General features: G+C 43.5%; 1 protein-coding gene across 1 annotated transcript in view; it reads left to right on the top strand.

Annotated features, from left to right (window-relative positions):
- The first annotated feature begins 42 nt into the window (after positions 1-42).
- PSME4 (proteasome activator subunit 4) overlaps positions 43-16,393 on the top strand; it is a 116,438-nt gene continuing 100,087 nt past the window's right edge. The window contains exon 1 of the mRNA XM_015421218.1: positions 43-311. Within this exon, the coding sequence (XP_015276704.1) occupies positions 94-311 (218 nt within the window). The 5' untranslated portion in view covers positions 43-93. The remainder of the gene's footprint in view (positions 312-16,393) is intronic.

The following is a 16,393-nucleotide window of genomic DNA, read 5'->3' as shown; positions in this document are numbered from 1 at the left end:
GCCAAGTCGAGCGGTGGGCCGAGGTGGGCCGGGGTAAAGCCTTCGGCGAGGCCGGTCGGTCCGTTGTCGAGCGGAGCGCAGGGAGAGGCGGCCATGGCCGGGGCTCCGGCCGGCGCCCCGCCGCCGCCTGCTCCTCCTCCGCCGCCGCCAGTGCAGAAGGAGCTGATGTACAACAAGCTGCTGCCCTACGGCGACCAGCTGGAGGCCGAGGCGGACCGCCTCCTCGCCCAGATCAAGATCAACCTTAGCCGAGCTGTTCAGCTTCGGGAACTCTGGCCCGGAGGCCTCTTCTGGACAAGGAAGCTCTCCACGTGAGTGTGGCTTGGGGGGTGGGGGTGGGGTGAAGGCAGGATGAGGCCTCGAGGGTAGCCTCCGGACCCCACAGGGGTGGTTTTTCCCCTCCGTCAAACTGCTGTCTAGAAGACAACGTGGAATCGTGGGTGGAGAGTTTATCCCTCTAGGTAGTGGAAACGGGAGATCAGTGGCACCTGAAGCACTAACAGTTTATTCCCCTAATAATAAACTACCAATAATATAAATTAGGGGCGTATACCCATGTTTACTCGGAAGGAAGTGGCATTTATTTCATTGGGAGGTACACATATAGTGAAAGGTGTTTAGGATTGTGTTTCCATCCATAGAGTTGCCCTGTTCTATTGCAGCAAAAATGAACAGGAGGCTACAAGCACAATTAAGACTAACATGGTTTTTATTATATTTTGAGCTTCTTTTGTTCAAGTATTAAAACTAGCTTAAAGTGCCACAGGATTCCAGCTTAGGCTTGTACTGTGGCATTTTGGAAACTAACATTGTACACTGCCTAGCTTTTAATAGTGGCTTATAAATACCAGGTTCTGCTTTAATTTTAACATGCCAATTTTATGGATTTTTATTTGGAAACAAGACCTGCTGTTGTTAAGTAGTATGGGTATCACAGAGAAAGGCAATAGCTATTGAGGGGTACATATTGTTCCAGTGTGAGTGAAGAGATGCTGTGTTCCTCTGTGCTCTGTCAGGTGATAGAACACTTTGTTGAGTACACACGTATCCATGTGTTTGGATTTTAACCTAATGTAGGCCTGAAGGCTCAGGGCAAGTAAGGACACTTAAAATATTAAGAAACATCCAGAACACTTAAAAAGAAGTCTAGTGCCATAAGCAAAGTTCTTGGGAACCTCTCTGTAAAACATTTTTAATTGAAGAAGGGAGTTGTGTGGGTGGTATAGCATAGAGAAAGACAGTAACCCATCACTGGCAGAGAGGTTGAGTTTCTGGAAGTTCTGCTCCTCTGGGTATCCTGTGATTGCTCAAGATAACCTATAGCCTGGAGCAAATCATAGGTGATTTAAGAGAAGTAAATAAAAACTATGCTACACCCCCCATAGTTAGCAAAGGTCAGAGTATTTCAATAATTTGGTATGTCAGACAAAGGGACAGCTTGCCTCTGTTCCAGGCAGTGGCTGGTGGTACCCATGTTCTAAAAGTGCCTAGACTAAATTAGACAGATTATTTTGTTCCACTCCTTTTACATCTAGCATTTTAGGTCCATGCCACATGTCTGCTATTGTCTGCATTACTCCAGCTTCTCTAGGCTTTGACACTATTTATATAAGTGACACCAGTGTCAAGGGACTGGGTTGGGCTTTGAGTAGTTGTAAGGTTGCAGATCTGTTTTTGAAGGATTTTTTTCCCTCTGGACCACATGCCTCAGGGATTTTCCTTGGAGGAACAAGCTATTGCCTCCTTAGTTTGTGCAATCACCAGCATGAGTTAGTGTTTGAGAAGTTTCATCTTTCAAGGCTGCCGAGACATATTTGGCCTTTGGGAAGAACAGGTTTTTGTTAGCTTTAGTGATGATACTCATTCCCCGAGCTTCCTAGTTATGCAGCTAATAAATCATGCTCAGCTCATTGCTCCTAAAAATAGTTTAGTATCTGTGCCGCTAAGGTTAGTTTTGTTCAGTGACTCTAGAAGTTTTGTGCATCTGCCCAGGTCTTTTGACATCAGATTGTGAAATGGCAGTATTTCTGTTCCAAAGGACACAGACTGCACATGGCAAAAATGAATTTAGGGAGTTGAGACACACACTCTGCATCCCCTGTACAAGCCTTGTGTTGGCTGCTATCAGCAAATTTTTATACATGCACAAAAGTTACAAGTGTGTTCTGAAAAGGCTGCAAGGGCAAAGGCTTCTAGTTCAAGGACGTGTTTGTCTTCTGGGGCACTGATAAAATATTTTTGAGGCAATTGTGCCGCCTCTCCTGAGGAGTACTCAAAGAAGAGCTGTGTTAGTCTGTAGTGAAAGAAAACCAAGGGCCTAATTGGCTAGTTGTGACTATGTGGCTGTTATCTTCATTAGAGACATGAGAGATGCTGTTGCCTCATCTCATAGAGATGCTGTTGCCTCCTCTCATAGGGAGCCTGTTAATGTTCAGGGTGATAATGTTTATTTATTAAGCACCTGAACAACTACTAAGAACTGGATGGTCAATGAAACAGTGTACCTTTCCCTTGATCTTATAATCATATAAAGGTATTTGAGCATTTTTTGATATTTCATCACTTTATCTTCTCTCTGACTAATAGAGCCTTAAAAGACATGGATCAAGAAAATCAATTTCATTAGGAAAGTGTTCTTAGGATGGCACTCTAAATGGTCTAGTTGACATTATTTAATTGGTACAACTCATTGGAAGGAAAGTGCCTTTACCAAGCATTCAAGATAGAGGTTCTGTGGTGTTGTAGAAAGGCAGGCCAGGGACTTGAGACCCCCCCTATCTTGGATGGAGTTTTACTTCCCTTGAAAAGCCAGGTTCACAGCTTGGGAGTGCTGCTCGACACAGCAGTCACCTTAGAAAACCAGGTGGCTGAAGTGGCCTGGAGTGCTTTCGCCCAGCTTTTGCTGGAGCATCAGCTACGTCTGTTCCTTAGTTCAGTCAGATCTAGCGACAGTGATCAGTGTTGTGGAATTGGGGCCTCAACTGAGCCTCAGTTGATTGCAAACCCATTTTGTATTAAATTCTATGGCAGAATCTTTGGTTCTTTCCCATAAAGCTTTGTGGTTAGTTGCTCCCAAGCAAACAGTGACAGAGAAAATGCACTCTGTCCTAGAAAGAATGATTAACCTTTCCAGAGACCAGGGTAACAGTCTAAACATATAAATATATGGGATATTTGTCTCCATGATTCCTCTTTGACACAGAGAGGTTACCCAGAGTAATCCTGAATCACCAATAATATACAGATTATCACTTGACGAGACACCAGTATAGTTGGGGCTTCCTTACTAAAGGCAAAGTTCATGCCTTACTGTGTGAAAGGGGCTGGGTTTTGTTGAGTATGTCAGATGCTCATCACAGAGCTGACTTGACAGTTACATTAGCTCCTGTGGATGGAAAATGGTGTGCAACTGAACAACAACAAATTACTCGTTTCTTGTAGTTCTGGCCCAACCACCCTTGTTATGGGTCTTGACAGAGCAACCAAGGATATCCTTTATAGAACGACTGAGTACAATATTTAAGTATTGAATTTTGAATTCATGTTGTATGCTGCGTACTAGATTCTTAAGATGTTTGGAAGGTTTTACATTTTGGTTTTGTACTTCAATAAATAAGAGTTACTTTGGAAGCGTCTCTCTCTGTCTCTCTCTGTTTCTGTCTGTCTCTCTGAAACTGCAGGGTCCCTGCCAGTTTCATCCCCCTCCCTTATTGAGTTGGGTGGGAATGGGAATCTTATTTCCCCCAACACTTAGTTACATCTAGACTGGACTGTTGCAATGTGCTCTACTTGGGGCTGCCCTTGAAGAGTGTTCAGAAGCTGTAGCTAGTGCAGAATGCTTTGGCTGGACTGCTGGTCAGGGTTAACTCCTGGGAGCATGTGACCCTAATAGTACAGCAATTATACTAGCTAGGGAATCACTCCCAAGCTCAGTTCAAGGTGTTGGTTTGTCCTTTGAAGCCCTAATTGGTTTGGGACTGCAATATGTGAAAGACTGATTTCTTCCATATGTTCCTGCCTGGGAATTAAGGTGGCAGCGAGGGGCCCTCCTGGCTGTCCCACCTTTCAAAGAAGCTTATCTGGGTGGGCACATGAGAGAGGGCCTTTTCGGTGTCAGTCCCACATTTATAGAACAGCCTCCATAGGGAGGTGTGCCTGGCCCCCTCACTTTTTGTTTCTAGGGACAGATTCATTCAGGACTGCATTTGATTGATTATTATAATATTTATAATTTGTTATAATAAAATTATTATTTATTTATTGTTTTATTTATAGTGTCAGCCATCTTTAGTGCTGCTAGGTACAAAGACAGCTAATAAATAAATTCCACAAAGAAGAAATGTCAACTTAATGAATGCTTGCAGAAACCTTTCAGCTCTAACTCTGAATTATATATGGTTAGCAAAATGACTGTGGGGTGGGGGCTTTCTGGAATCTCAGGGGTGTACAGTGCATCTCTGTATTCTGAGCACAGAGGGACATGTCTTGAACAGCAGTGAATAGGAACCATTTGCTTTTTTAAAAAAGGGTGTTGGGGAAAGAGAAACCTAGGGAGTAGATCCAGGGACAATGATAGGCTGGGGGATTAAACTTTTCTTTCCATATTTTATCTGGTCACTGTGAATCAAGCCTGATCCTGCCTTCTCTTTCTTGGGCCCTAGTTTGGTGGGAAGTGTGTGTGTGTGTGTGTAATGGAGAGAGAGAGAAAGAGAGAGAGAGAGAGAGAGAGAACACAATTGTTAACCCATGTAATTCAAAATAAGCAAAGCATAACCTTGTAATGTAATATTTACATTTCCTTTTGTAAATCTGTTGTTGGTGTCATCAGGGTGTCAACTTAAGTGACTGTTTATCAAGAAAGAAAGATACTTAGATAGAGTTACAGTGGTAGATATAAAATGACTCACGTGGTTGCCTTATGAAACATTTTGAACTTGACTAGACATAGAGTGACACTGTTTTTCCTCTAGCCATCTGCTGCTGGCCTCACACTGTTTACTGTGAGGCCTGTTTTCATTCTAACTGCCATTACATGGTAATGCTATCAAAAGATGCTGAGGCAATGCCCAAGAAAAAGGCCTGGTTTCTGAAAAGTCCTGTAACTTTGGAAGGTGATACCATGTTTCCCCGAAAATAAGACACTGTCTTATATTTATTTTTTCTCAAGAAGACACACTAGGGCTTATACCACAAATGCATAGAAATCCTGCTAGGGCTTATTTTGGGGGTAGGTCTTATTTTCGGGGAAACAGGGTAGTACCTGCTGGTGTTAGCTCTTTCAAGTGTGTATTGTGATGGCAATTTACTTCTCATTCTGTCCTTATAAGATTGGTACATCATTGGTTAAGTAATGGGATGATCAAGTGGTGTGGTTTACCATCGTATGCTTGTGGGGTCAGTCTAGTTGTCTGGGACACAGGATACTGACATGTGTATGTTCGTGTCTGGATCCAGATGGTTCATGAAATTCCTGCTTTCATTGTCCACTCTGACATTCTTGCATTTCACACTTTATATATTTCATGATGGTAGAAGTCCTGAATAGTGTTTAAAATCATCTGGCATATTTCAAACTAATTTTACTACAACGTAAATGTGCATAATTTAGAGGAAGAAAATGAGTAGGTTTTTATACACTGCTACTTAAGGAATCTGACAGCGGCTTACAATATCCTTCCCTTCCTCTCCCTTCAAGAGGCACCTTGGGAGGCAGCTGGGACTGAGAGTTCTGAGAGAACTGTGATGGGCACAAGGTCATGTGGCACAGGCTTCATGTGGAGAACTGCTGATCAAACCTTGTCCTCCAGATCAGAGTCTGGTACTCCTCACCACTACACAGTGTTGGCTTTCACTGGCTGTATTTGTCTTTAAAATATGTATTATGCTGAGTGCCTCAAAAAGCCTTTGAATGGCTAACAAAATAGAACAAGGTCATTCAGTCTGTAATCAGGGTTCCAGAAGTCAGGCTAGGCAAGGTCATTCAGTCCAAGGTCAGGCTCCAAGAATTAGGCAAGGCAGAGTCAGTGGCTTAGCGTCTATCGAATGCGTTGCATCCATGCCTAACAGTCTTTCTTGGCTGGTTTTTATAGCCCCATGCCTAAGGGTCATGCTTGCAGCCAGCTACTCAGAAGTAATCGTACAACTACTCATCTTTGTCATCAGCAATCAGCTGTACACTTTGCCTTCTTGCCTGTAGTTCTGTTCTCAGCCTCTGCCTGCAGCGCTCTAAGGGTGTAGGAGATACTGGTGGGCTGGGAACAGCTAATTGAGGTTCACCTACTGAATTAGGGCTGGAGAGTGTTAGTGGCTCTGCACTAGCTGTTGGCTGTGAATCCTGACAAGCCTGCATCTCATTCTCTTTTAGGTCAACTTCTGTTAATTCAAGGCTGGCTACAGGGGATTCCTCTTCTCCTGAAGAGTCCTCGCTATTACTGAGCCCTGGCTGACTCACAACAAGTATCCTAATAGTCCAAAGCCATCAACTTCCAATAAACTGATGAAGCAAATCTGGACAGCAGATAACTTCTACATGCTTGTTAAAATAAGATGGTCCTTGCACTTCTTTTGAAGAACATAATTGAATGGGCCTGAGGAATCTTTCTGTGGGGAGAGCTCCACAGCATGGTTGTGACTGCTTAAAAGGCCATGTGTTTAAGTGCCAGCCAGCCTAATCTCAGAGGACTGACACTTGAAACAGGCCTTACCCAGTGGCATGGGATGGAGTGGACGTGCAGGAGAAGGTATTTCCTGAGAGAGTCTTAATCCAGACTCTACTAAGGCTTTAGAAGTCCGAACTAGCACTTTTAATTGTGCTGAGAAACTAATTTGAAGCCAGTGTGGTTCATTCAGCACCGTGCATCCTATGGCTTCAAGACAGCTCTACATAGTTTGTTTCAGTAGTCTAGCCTGAACCTCAACAAGGGATGTATAACAAGGGCTAGGTCATCCTTGTTCAGAAGAGGCCACATGTGCTGTGCCAGCTGAAGATAAACACTCACTCTTGGCTACTAGTACTACTAAGGCCTTCAACAATATGCTAAGCTGTAGATATGATCTTTCAGGAAATGTATCCTGATTTAGAACAGGCAAACCGCCATGTCTGTCTTGTCTGAATATGCCTTCACTTTGTTCACCTTCATTCAGTCTAGCAGTTTCAGACAGTAGTTCACAATTTCTTCCTCCCATACTTGGCTCTAATAAAAAAAGGATAAAAAGAACTGTCAACCCCCCCCCCCCCATTGGTTTTGTGTAGATGTTAAAAAATGTGGGGAACAGATTTAAACTTTGTGCGACAGCACAGGATAACTTCCATGGCATGAATCAACAATCTTCTGCCACCAGGTTTTGGAATTTTCCTTAATATTAACAGCAGAGGATATGTATGCAAACACCAATTGCAAACTTGCCACATGGTCTAGAAGAGTACCACAGTCTGATATTAAAAGGCACTGAGTGGTTCAGAAGTTTATTTATTTTATTTATACCCTGCCCTCCCAGCCGAAGCTGGCTCAGGGCAGCTTACAAAAGAGTAAAACACATAAATAACCATTGTTGACAATCCTAAAACCATCTAAAAACAGTCGAATTTCAGTAGGACTCCACTCCTTCCTTCAGACTCAACCTCTGTCATCAACCAAGGCATAGAAGGAAGTTTTTTGTATGAAAATTTGGTCTGAGATCAGACTAGTAAGGCTGGCTGTGCTTTTATTAAAGAGTCCCTGGAGCCATCCTACCTTTACAAGCTTTATAGTGGGCTCAAAGTGGCTTATATTGGTTTCATTTCTTTATCCATATCTGTCTAACAGGCTCACAATTCTAAATGATGAGTATGGATGTTTGGAGGAAACAAACTGGTTGGGTTTCATTCCTTAACATTATTTCTCCCAAAATACACTTTGTGTAACATACAATTGGTTCACGTTCTGTTCCTTTTACCTCCCCACACCAGGCACTTGAAGAAGCCAGTGTATATAGTGACAAAAAGATCCAGATTCAGTTTACCTTACCTTGAGGTTAAATGGTTTTTGGGGAAAACTATGTGTGTTGCCTTCAGGTTCTTAAAAGGAGGGTGAGATAAAAATACAATTAATAATAAGTAGGCAGTAAGCTGTGAAGGCTTATGCCATAATAAAATTAGCACTACTTGGCTTAGACTATTGCAGCTATTCCGGTATATTTTCTATCCACAGCTGTTGACATTCCTGTCTTTCATGATTCATCTAGTCTCCTTTTGAACTCATACTATTCACTATTGCTATTCAGTCAAGTTAGTGGGATTTTTCTTAACTAATTGCTTGTAATAACTTCATAGTGAGTTGGTTCAGAAGTAGCATTGGTGCTCCTGCAAACCATGGCATGCTGCTTCAGAACATGCTGTGAGATCACATGCCCTGTTCTCCATTGTACTTTCCCCCTCCTGTGCTGCATTTCTCTCCCTCCTTTCTTCTTCAAACTGTAGTGCAGGCCTGTAGCTACAGTGGGGCATCTTGGGCCTGGGCCCCCTGACTTACTGCCCAGGCCTCCCGACTTCCCATCCAGCTAGTTTATTTTATTTTATTTTTTGTGCATGCCACAGTTGCACCAGTCTGAGCTGTCGCCATGGCTGGCTGCAGGCAGGCACACCACAGGGCACATCTGATCCCTACTCCAGCCCTGTCTCTCTCTCTTGTCACTTAAAAAAAAACTTTTTCTCTCTTGTCCTTCCTGACACAGTGCCCCCTGACTTATTTGAATGCCCCCTGAAGTAAAAAAAATCCTGGCTACAGCCCTGCTACAGTGTGTCTAGAAAGTAGAATTCAAAGCTGGGGTAGGGAATCTAATGATGCGATGGTGAAGAGGGGGTCCATGAACACACGAGGTGTGGGTATTACATTTGAAGTGAGTGAGGGTGTCTGCTTAGTCTGGTATTTAATTTAGTGTGGCAGGAAATATAAGTGAGCCTGGGACATTTCTGTATAGCAGCCTTGAATCAGCTTATGCCTCTATGTTTGGTTCTCTCTCCCATAGGGCTTTGCAGTCTAGCACAGTGCAGTATTTTTCCAAGCAAGAGTGGATTCTCTAATGCACTCTGTCCTAAAAGAATAGTTTACACATTCACAATTTCAGAGACCAAGGTAACAGCCTCGAAGCCTAAACATCTGTGTGTTTCCCTGATTCCTCCTTGACACAGAGAGGTTGCGTAGAGTAATGTTCCCTCTAAGCTGTGGAGTCTTGTGAGCAAAAATTCTACTTTGTGAGCTACGGGCATTAAAGTTGTGAGCGAGCGATTTGGCTACTGCATAAATTAGTCTGCTCTGGAGCCCTCCTTCCTGAGTGAAGACAAAAATGTGTGAGGTGGAGGCTAAAAACTGTGAGCTAGCTCACACTAACTCAGCTTAGAGGGAACACTGGCGTAGAGTATCCTGATAATATACAGATTGTCACTTAAAGAGGCGCCAGTATCAGAGCTTTTTGCCCTCACAGAAACTATCCATACTACAGACAAAGTTCATGTCTTACTGTGTGAAAGGGGCTGGTTTTTGTCAAGTACATCAGATGCTCATCACAGACCTGACTGACAGTTACATTAGCTCCTGTGGATGGAAAAGGGTGCTTAATATCTGGGTTTACTCTTGTTTGTTGTTGTTCAGGGTCAACCACCCTCGTTATGGGTCTTGACAGAGCAACCAAGGATATCCTTTATAGAACGACTGTGCACAATAATTAAGTATTGAATTTTGAATTAATGTTGTACGCTGCTTACTAGATTCTTATATTTTTGAACGTTTTTATGATTTGGATTTGAAGTTCAAATAAATGATAGATACTTTTGAACAGTTGTCTGTCTCTCTGAAACTATCGGTCCCTGCCAATTCATCCCCCTCCCTTATTGAGTGGGTGGGAATATTTTCCCCAACATTTAGGCAGCAAATGTAAGCATTTAAATTTTGAAGTAAATCCTGTTGACAGCCATAATTCTGACTTGGTGTCATGATCCTTCCTTCCATCCGTTCTCTCCCTACCCACTTGGAAGCTGGAATGTATCTAAAGTTTATCAGAACATGGGCGGTCTGAATAGTCCTGTCAAGCCCAGTCTTGTCAGAGCTTGGAAGCTAAGCAGGGTTGGCTATGGTTAGTACTTGGATGGGAGACCACCAAGGAAGACTGGAATTGCCATGTTGGGGAAGGCAGTGGCACACCACCTCTGATCATCTCTTGCCTTGAAAACCTCATGGTCCTGGGGTCACCATGAGTCAGTTGTAACTTGATAGCACACTATTATTATTATTTACCTAAACACAAACACCTGTGTTCTTTGGGTGCAGTGTCAAAGTGGCATAGTGGTACTGGTGCAGGCATGAAACTGCAACATTACAAAAAGGCACTTGGTAACAGTCCTTTTCTCACCTCCCAATAACCATTACAGCTCATGAGATGTAAGACAGTCACTTCTGGTAATAGCTCTAAAGAAATTTCTGCACGGTAAAATATTTTAATGGCTTCAACTGCTTATCGTTTGCAAAAGCAAATGGCATAGGGAAGAAGCATGCATCTGTCTCTTGGTCACAGGGATGGTCATTCTAGTTGGTATTCAATACCTGCTCAACAGAGTAAGGGAAAAAGACCCCACTCTAAGATGCTGACATTGCAGTAATTGCTCCAGCGCCCATAGCAACCTTACTGCAACCCATCAGTCAACACACCAGGCTAACAATGTTCCTGTGACAGTCAGTGATGGGAGCAACCAATTGGCCACAGCAACTCAAGTTAGCCTGCTGTCACTAACATGTGGATCACAGCAAGGGAGGAAGCAAAGGGAGCATGACAACTTCCACTGCAAGGAGGGCTGTAGTGTGACATTCGGGAGCCCTGAAATGAACACACTCCAGGGATCTTTGCAGATGTGGATTCAGCTTCCTCCCCGTAGCCATGTTCAGAGGCTGTAGCTAGCACAGAATGTTGTGGCTAGACTGCTGGTGGGGGCCATTTACTGGGATCATGTGACTCCAATCCTGCAGCAATAACACTGGCTTCTGATCTACTCCCAAGCACAATTCAAGGGGTTGGTCTTGACCTTTAAAGCCCTACAGGGGCCCTACTTGGGACTGGGGTTTCTGAAGGACCATCTTCTCCTCTGTGTTCCTGCTTGGGAACTAAGATTACAGGGCGAGGCCCTCTTGACTGTTTCATTGATCATAGAAGCCCATCTGGCGGGTATATGAGAGAACAGCAACCCCTGGTCCCTCACTCTTGATCTTTAGGAGGCAGCTGAAAACAGTTTTATACATGATGACATTTGATTAGCTCTTCTGCCTACTGGCAGTTTTAAATTATTGATTTTAATTAGTGTTTTTTTGTATTTAATGTATTTTATTCTTTACATTTTAAGTTGTTTTGAGTTCTGTAAGGTGGTAAGGCAGCTCATATATGCTTTAAATAAAATAAAGAGAAATAAAATGTTGGGATGTATCTGTTGGGGGACACAGTGTACTCATTGAACCAGTACTTGCCCATTTCTTGTACAGTATTGGACCTGTTTCTGTATATTCTGCTGGAGCAGCTCCATGGAGTAATATGCACTGCATCTGTTTGGCCAGCAGCAGTGATGTTTAGAATGGGGTGGCTGGCAGTCACTCCAAACTCCTTGTTTGCATTCCTTGTGTCCCCCAGTTGTAGGAGATGGGGTTGTACCAGTATGACTTGATGCTGACAGCATGGTGCATATTTTCCTCTTTCTGTACTATGCATTCTTACTTCTAGCAGCTGTTGAGGGGGAGAGACAGGTAGGAATATTGGAATAATATGCAGAGTAGGCATAGCGGTTCATGGAGGCACTTTTATGGTTGTAGCTGTTTGAGGCAGGGGATCTTCCTCCCTCGTGTATCTGTGTGGGGTGTATTGTCCTTATGTCAACCAGTTGAATGTCTAGTGGCTCCCCTTCGGTGTTTGTGTCCTTAGATGTAATATATGTAGAAGAAGAGATTGGATTTATACCCCGCCCTTCACTACCCAAAGGTGTCTCAGAGCGGCTTACAAACTCCTTTCCCTTCCCCTCCCCACAACAGACACCCTGTGAGGTAGTTGGGGCTGAGAGAACTCTTGACAGAAACTGCTCTTTTCCAAGAACAGCTGTGCCAGAGTTATGGCTTGCCCAAGGTCATCCAGCCAGGTGCAAGTGGAGGAGTGGGGAATCAAACCCGGTTCTCCCAGATTAGAGTCCGTGCACTTAACCACTACACCAAACTGGCTCTGGACAGAGCAGTGTTGGAAATACACTGAGTGGGGTAGGCTGGTGTGTCAGTATCAGGACTTGGGAAAGCCCTGAAAAAAGGTGCCAGTACTTAGTCAAGCAAAAAAAAGCTTTGTAGGGATACATACAGTATGTTTTGTTAGAACACACGGTTTTAAAACGGCGAGTCAATCTCAAAATATAACGGAAGAAAGGGACAACAGTTGTCATAATGCAATGGATAGAATGTGGTTTGAGCTGAAGAACCCATTGATGCGGAAGGTAGTATCTGTGTTCTGTGCTCACTTTGTGGTGTGCTGCAAGGGTATTTTGCTACAAATATGCAGGTTAGCAATGTCATCTCCTGCTCCTATCCCATCATTTCTTAAGGGTCAGTTATCCTGTTACAACATGACTTTGTGTAAGGCAGTTATCTTCGGGAATTCAGCTACCATGTTATAGCAGAGCAAGTGGTATTTAAAAGAGAAACCCAGTTTTAATGATCAGAGCTTTCCCCACTACTGTACAGGTGGCATCTAGCAGATTAAGAGTAGCTGTTTGAGAAGGGTGTGTTTTATAATTTTTATAAAAAGAGAAAGCTCTGGGTATGATAAGAAATTATAATGTACCCTGCAGTTTATGAATGTCAAAATAGTATTTGGAAACCACTCAGACCTGCTCTCCAGTTCAGCCTTTGGTGTGACATGCTGAAGAGAAGCAAATAACTCTGCCTCCAGGGACTGGCAACTGACAGCATATTTGCACACAGACACTCCTGTTTCATGCCTAGTGCAAGGGTGCACAATTTGTTCAGCACTGAGATCCTCAGAGGAAGCTTTAGGTGGAGGGCTGCAGTTAATCTACAGTTTTCAAGTGATAACATTTTATTAACATGATGGATACCAAGTAACAATAAGCTGAGCCAAAGTCTTTTCATGAAGGTGTTGCACTTAAAGTATAATCAAATTGATTCTGTGCTTGTTAAGAATTAGGAATAATGAGGGCTGAAAACACAGAGAAAAGGTCTTTAAAACAATAACCTCCTCCTTTAGTGGCTTTGAAAACCATGCTTTTAACCTTTCGGTGTCTTTAGGGGGTCACAGCTGATCCCAAAGGCATGTGAAATGTTCTTTCTTAGCTCCAGATTCCATGTGCTACCCTAATAATGGGGTTTGTTGTGCAGTTTTTCAGTCGGTTCTGTATTGTGCGTGTTTAATTTCAAGCCTTCTTTCTTGAGTAAAAAATATAGATTTTGGAAGCAGAAAACTCTATTCCAGCTGCATTAGTACCATTTGAAAGAGTATTTATTAGCACTGATGATGGTGCAGGCAAGATATGTGCATCTCTCCACTTTCCCTAAACTAGAAGAGCTGATGTGTTTAAAATAGTGGCTGAAGAATGCCTGCTGGTTGAGAGAATTGCCAAGTCAGCTTCTGTTGTCTCACAAATCACAATTGTATTTTGCAAACCTAAGAGGTTCAGAGTATTGGCTGCTTCACAAGTTTTCTTTTTTTAAAAAAAGAAAAGAAAATGGTCTCTTTTATAGAAACTGTTAGTAGAGATTGGAGAGGGGGAGTCATTGTGGCCTGTCATTTCACCATTCCCCTCTCCAGTTGCTAGATCACAGTAATTTGAAGTGTACCTGGTGTTGGAAGCATGAGACAGATCAGGGATTCTGTCAAGGGGTTAATGGGCTGCCTCCTTGGCTTCCCAGATAGTTGTGCACAAGTTATGTTAAAATATACATTTATGTAATTTGTCATAAAGATGGACAAGAGCTCTGTTAGGTGGCTCAACCTACATCCAGTTGAAGGCCTCTGTTTAACGTAGTCTACCATCTCAGCAGTGGCAAAGCATAGAAATACACCTGCAGTACATGAAAACCTCAGCTAGCTAGGTACCCTCTGGAGTCATATTTTATTTATTTGGCTTCTATCCCGCCCTCCCCACCGCAGCAGGCTCAGGGCGGCTCACAACATTATTACTGATAAAACAATTCCTCAGTTAAAATTACTATACATTAAATCTAAAAACAATACATAAAGTGCTAGCAATGGCATACAACATGGTGGGAGCCCACAATCAGTTAGCGCATGGTCTGGGTCATGTCAGCAAGGCACAGGCTGTTCAATGATGTTAATGATATTATTGGTGTTATTAAGATATTGATGGTTGTGCTCTGCTTCCCCCCCCCCTGCCCTTTTTTCCCCCCCCCCCCCCCCCCCAAGTTAGGTGCAGATATCCAGCCACAATGTATCTTCAGGAGAAAACTCTGGAAAATTACATCACTGCTCCTGGTCTTCCCCACTCCCATCACTGAAGACACACTTTCATGGGAAGCTAATTGTCCGCTTCCACTCTGGCCTTGAAGATGATAAGGTGCCAGGCAGGCTGGAGAACTAATTTATTACACCTGCAAGGAAGACCAGGCCCATTGTTATACACACATTAACCCATGAGCCGAAGGCAAGATGATGCTTTGCCACACAGATTCTGTTTGTGTTCTGCTCACCTTGCAGTCTAACATTCTACCTACATAAATTATTAGATCATCTCAGAAGTGATGGTGAGATCCCCAGGAGTCTTAATTCTGGGGGACTTCAACTTTCATGCCAGATTCCCTTTGAATTGTGTATTTTGTTAATTTGTGACTACCTTGACAATGTGATATATGGTGGTTCCACAATATTTTGGTTTCACACACATAAAGAAAGTCATGCTGTGTCTTCATTTTTCTCTACTGGCCAAGTTTAGTATGGTATGGGAATAGATAAAGCCTCTACAGTTTGTTTGTCATGGCCTGCCCTTTTACCTAGTAAGTTTAGATGTCAGGGATTTTAACCTTTGCAAGGGTGGGATGGGCAACTAAGATTGTCTCTTTATGGAGGCAGACAGATTCAGATGGGTTCTTGACAGCTTGCTGAGTGACTAATTGACATTTCTGGTGCTCTTGTCAATGCTGGTAATTATGTGGAATCTGGGGTTGACCAGGATGGTGGACATTAATTGCTGCCTTTCTCATAGAACCCATATTGTTTCTGGGTTCATTATTTCTGGGTTTATTAAACTGTCAGAGTCAGTTATGCAGATCAGCAGATGAACAAACTAGAGCACAAATGGAGGAATATTCACTTTAAATTATAACCAAACCCAATCTGGGGAGGTCCCCCCCTGTTCTGTGCTGGTGCTGCGAACATGTTCCACCCCCATCATTGTATTTGCAGAGAGCTGTCCAGTGGAGCTGCTCCAGGTGGTGAATGGATTATTTCATTTAACCCCAGTGTTAACTCAGGGCATTCTGCAGCCTACTGTAATCTTTTTGCAAAGCATTTTACAAATCACATTTGTCATATCTGCAGTGACTTGGATTCCAGAATTATAATAGACTAGGAGTAATGCCCGTTGTGGGAAGAACTACAACGGGATCTAGAAGGAAGCTCCAGATGAGTGTCCCGACTGTGGCTGGTGGGGTGGCAGAGGGAAGCTGAAAATGGAGGGAGGCAAGCCATGTTTCTTTCCTTCTGCTTAGCTATAAGGCAGGGCTGTCTCCAGTCATTTTGCTGCCCCAAGTGGGTAGAATGGGAGGACAGCCTCATGGTTCTCTCCACCTCTGACTTATTTTTTGAGGGGGAGGGGGGTGTTATGCAGTGGCAGCTAAGGTAGAAAAGCATCTCCTCCAGTGCCATGTTTTCTGGGTTCCAAGGGTCTGGAAAGTGGTTCCATAGCCGATTACACGGTTGCCAACTCTGGGTTGGAACATACCTGTAGATTTGAGGGGTAGAGCCTGGGGAGGGCAGGGTTTGGGGTGGGGAGGGACCTCAGCAGGGTATAATGCCATAGAATCCACTGCCCAAAGCAACCATTGTCTCCAGGACAACTGATCTTGGTCATCTGGACATCAGTTTTTATAATGCCATAGAATCCACTGCCCAAAGCAGCCATTGTCTCCAGGAGAACTGATCTTCTTGATCATCTGGACATCAGTTTTACTAGCTGGAGATCTCCAGGTGCTGCCTGGAGGTTGGCTTATGTTAATTTGGGGCTATGCAGTCACAGCTAAGGTAGAAAAGCACCTCCTCCCGGGCCATGTTTTCTGGGTTCCAAGGGTCTGGAAAGTGGTTCCATAGCCGATTACACGGTTGCCAACTCTGGGTTGGAACATACCTGTAGATTTGAGGGGTAGAG

The sequence above is a fragment of the Gekko japonicus genome, unplaced genomic scaffold, assembly GCF_001447785.1.
Source record: "Gekko japonicus isolate JY-2015 unplaced genomic scaffold, Gekko_japonicus_V1.1 scaffold261, whole genome shotgun sequence".
In the NCBI taxonomy this organism is placed as follows: domain Eukaryota; kingdom Metazoa; phylum Chordata; class Lepidosauria; order Squamata; family Gekkonidae; genus Gekko; species Gekko japonicus.
This window is presented reverse-complemented; position numbering and strand designations above follow the sequence as displayed.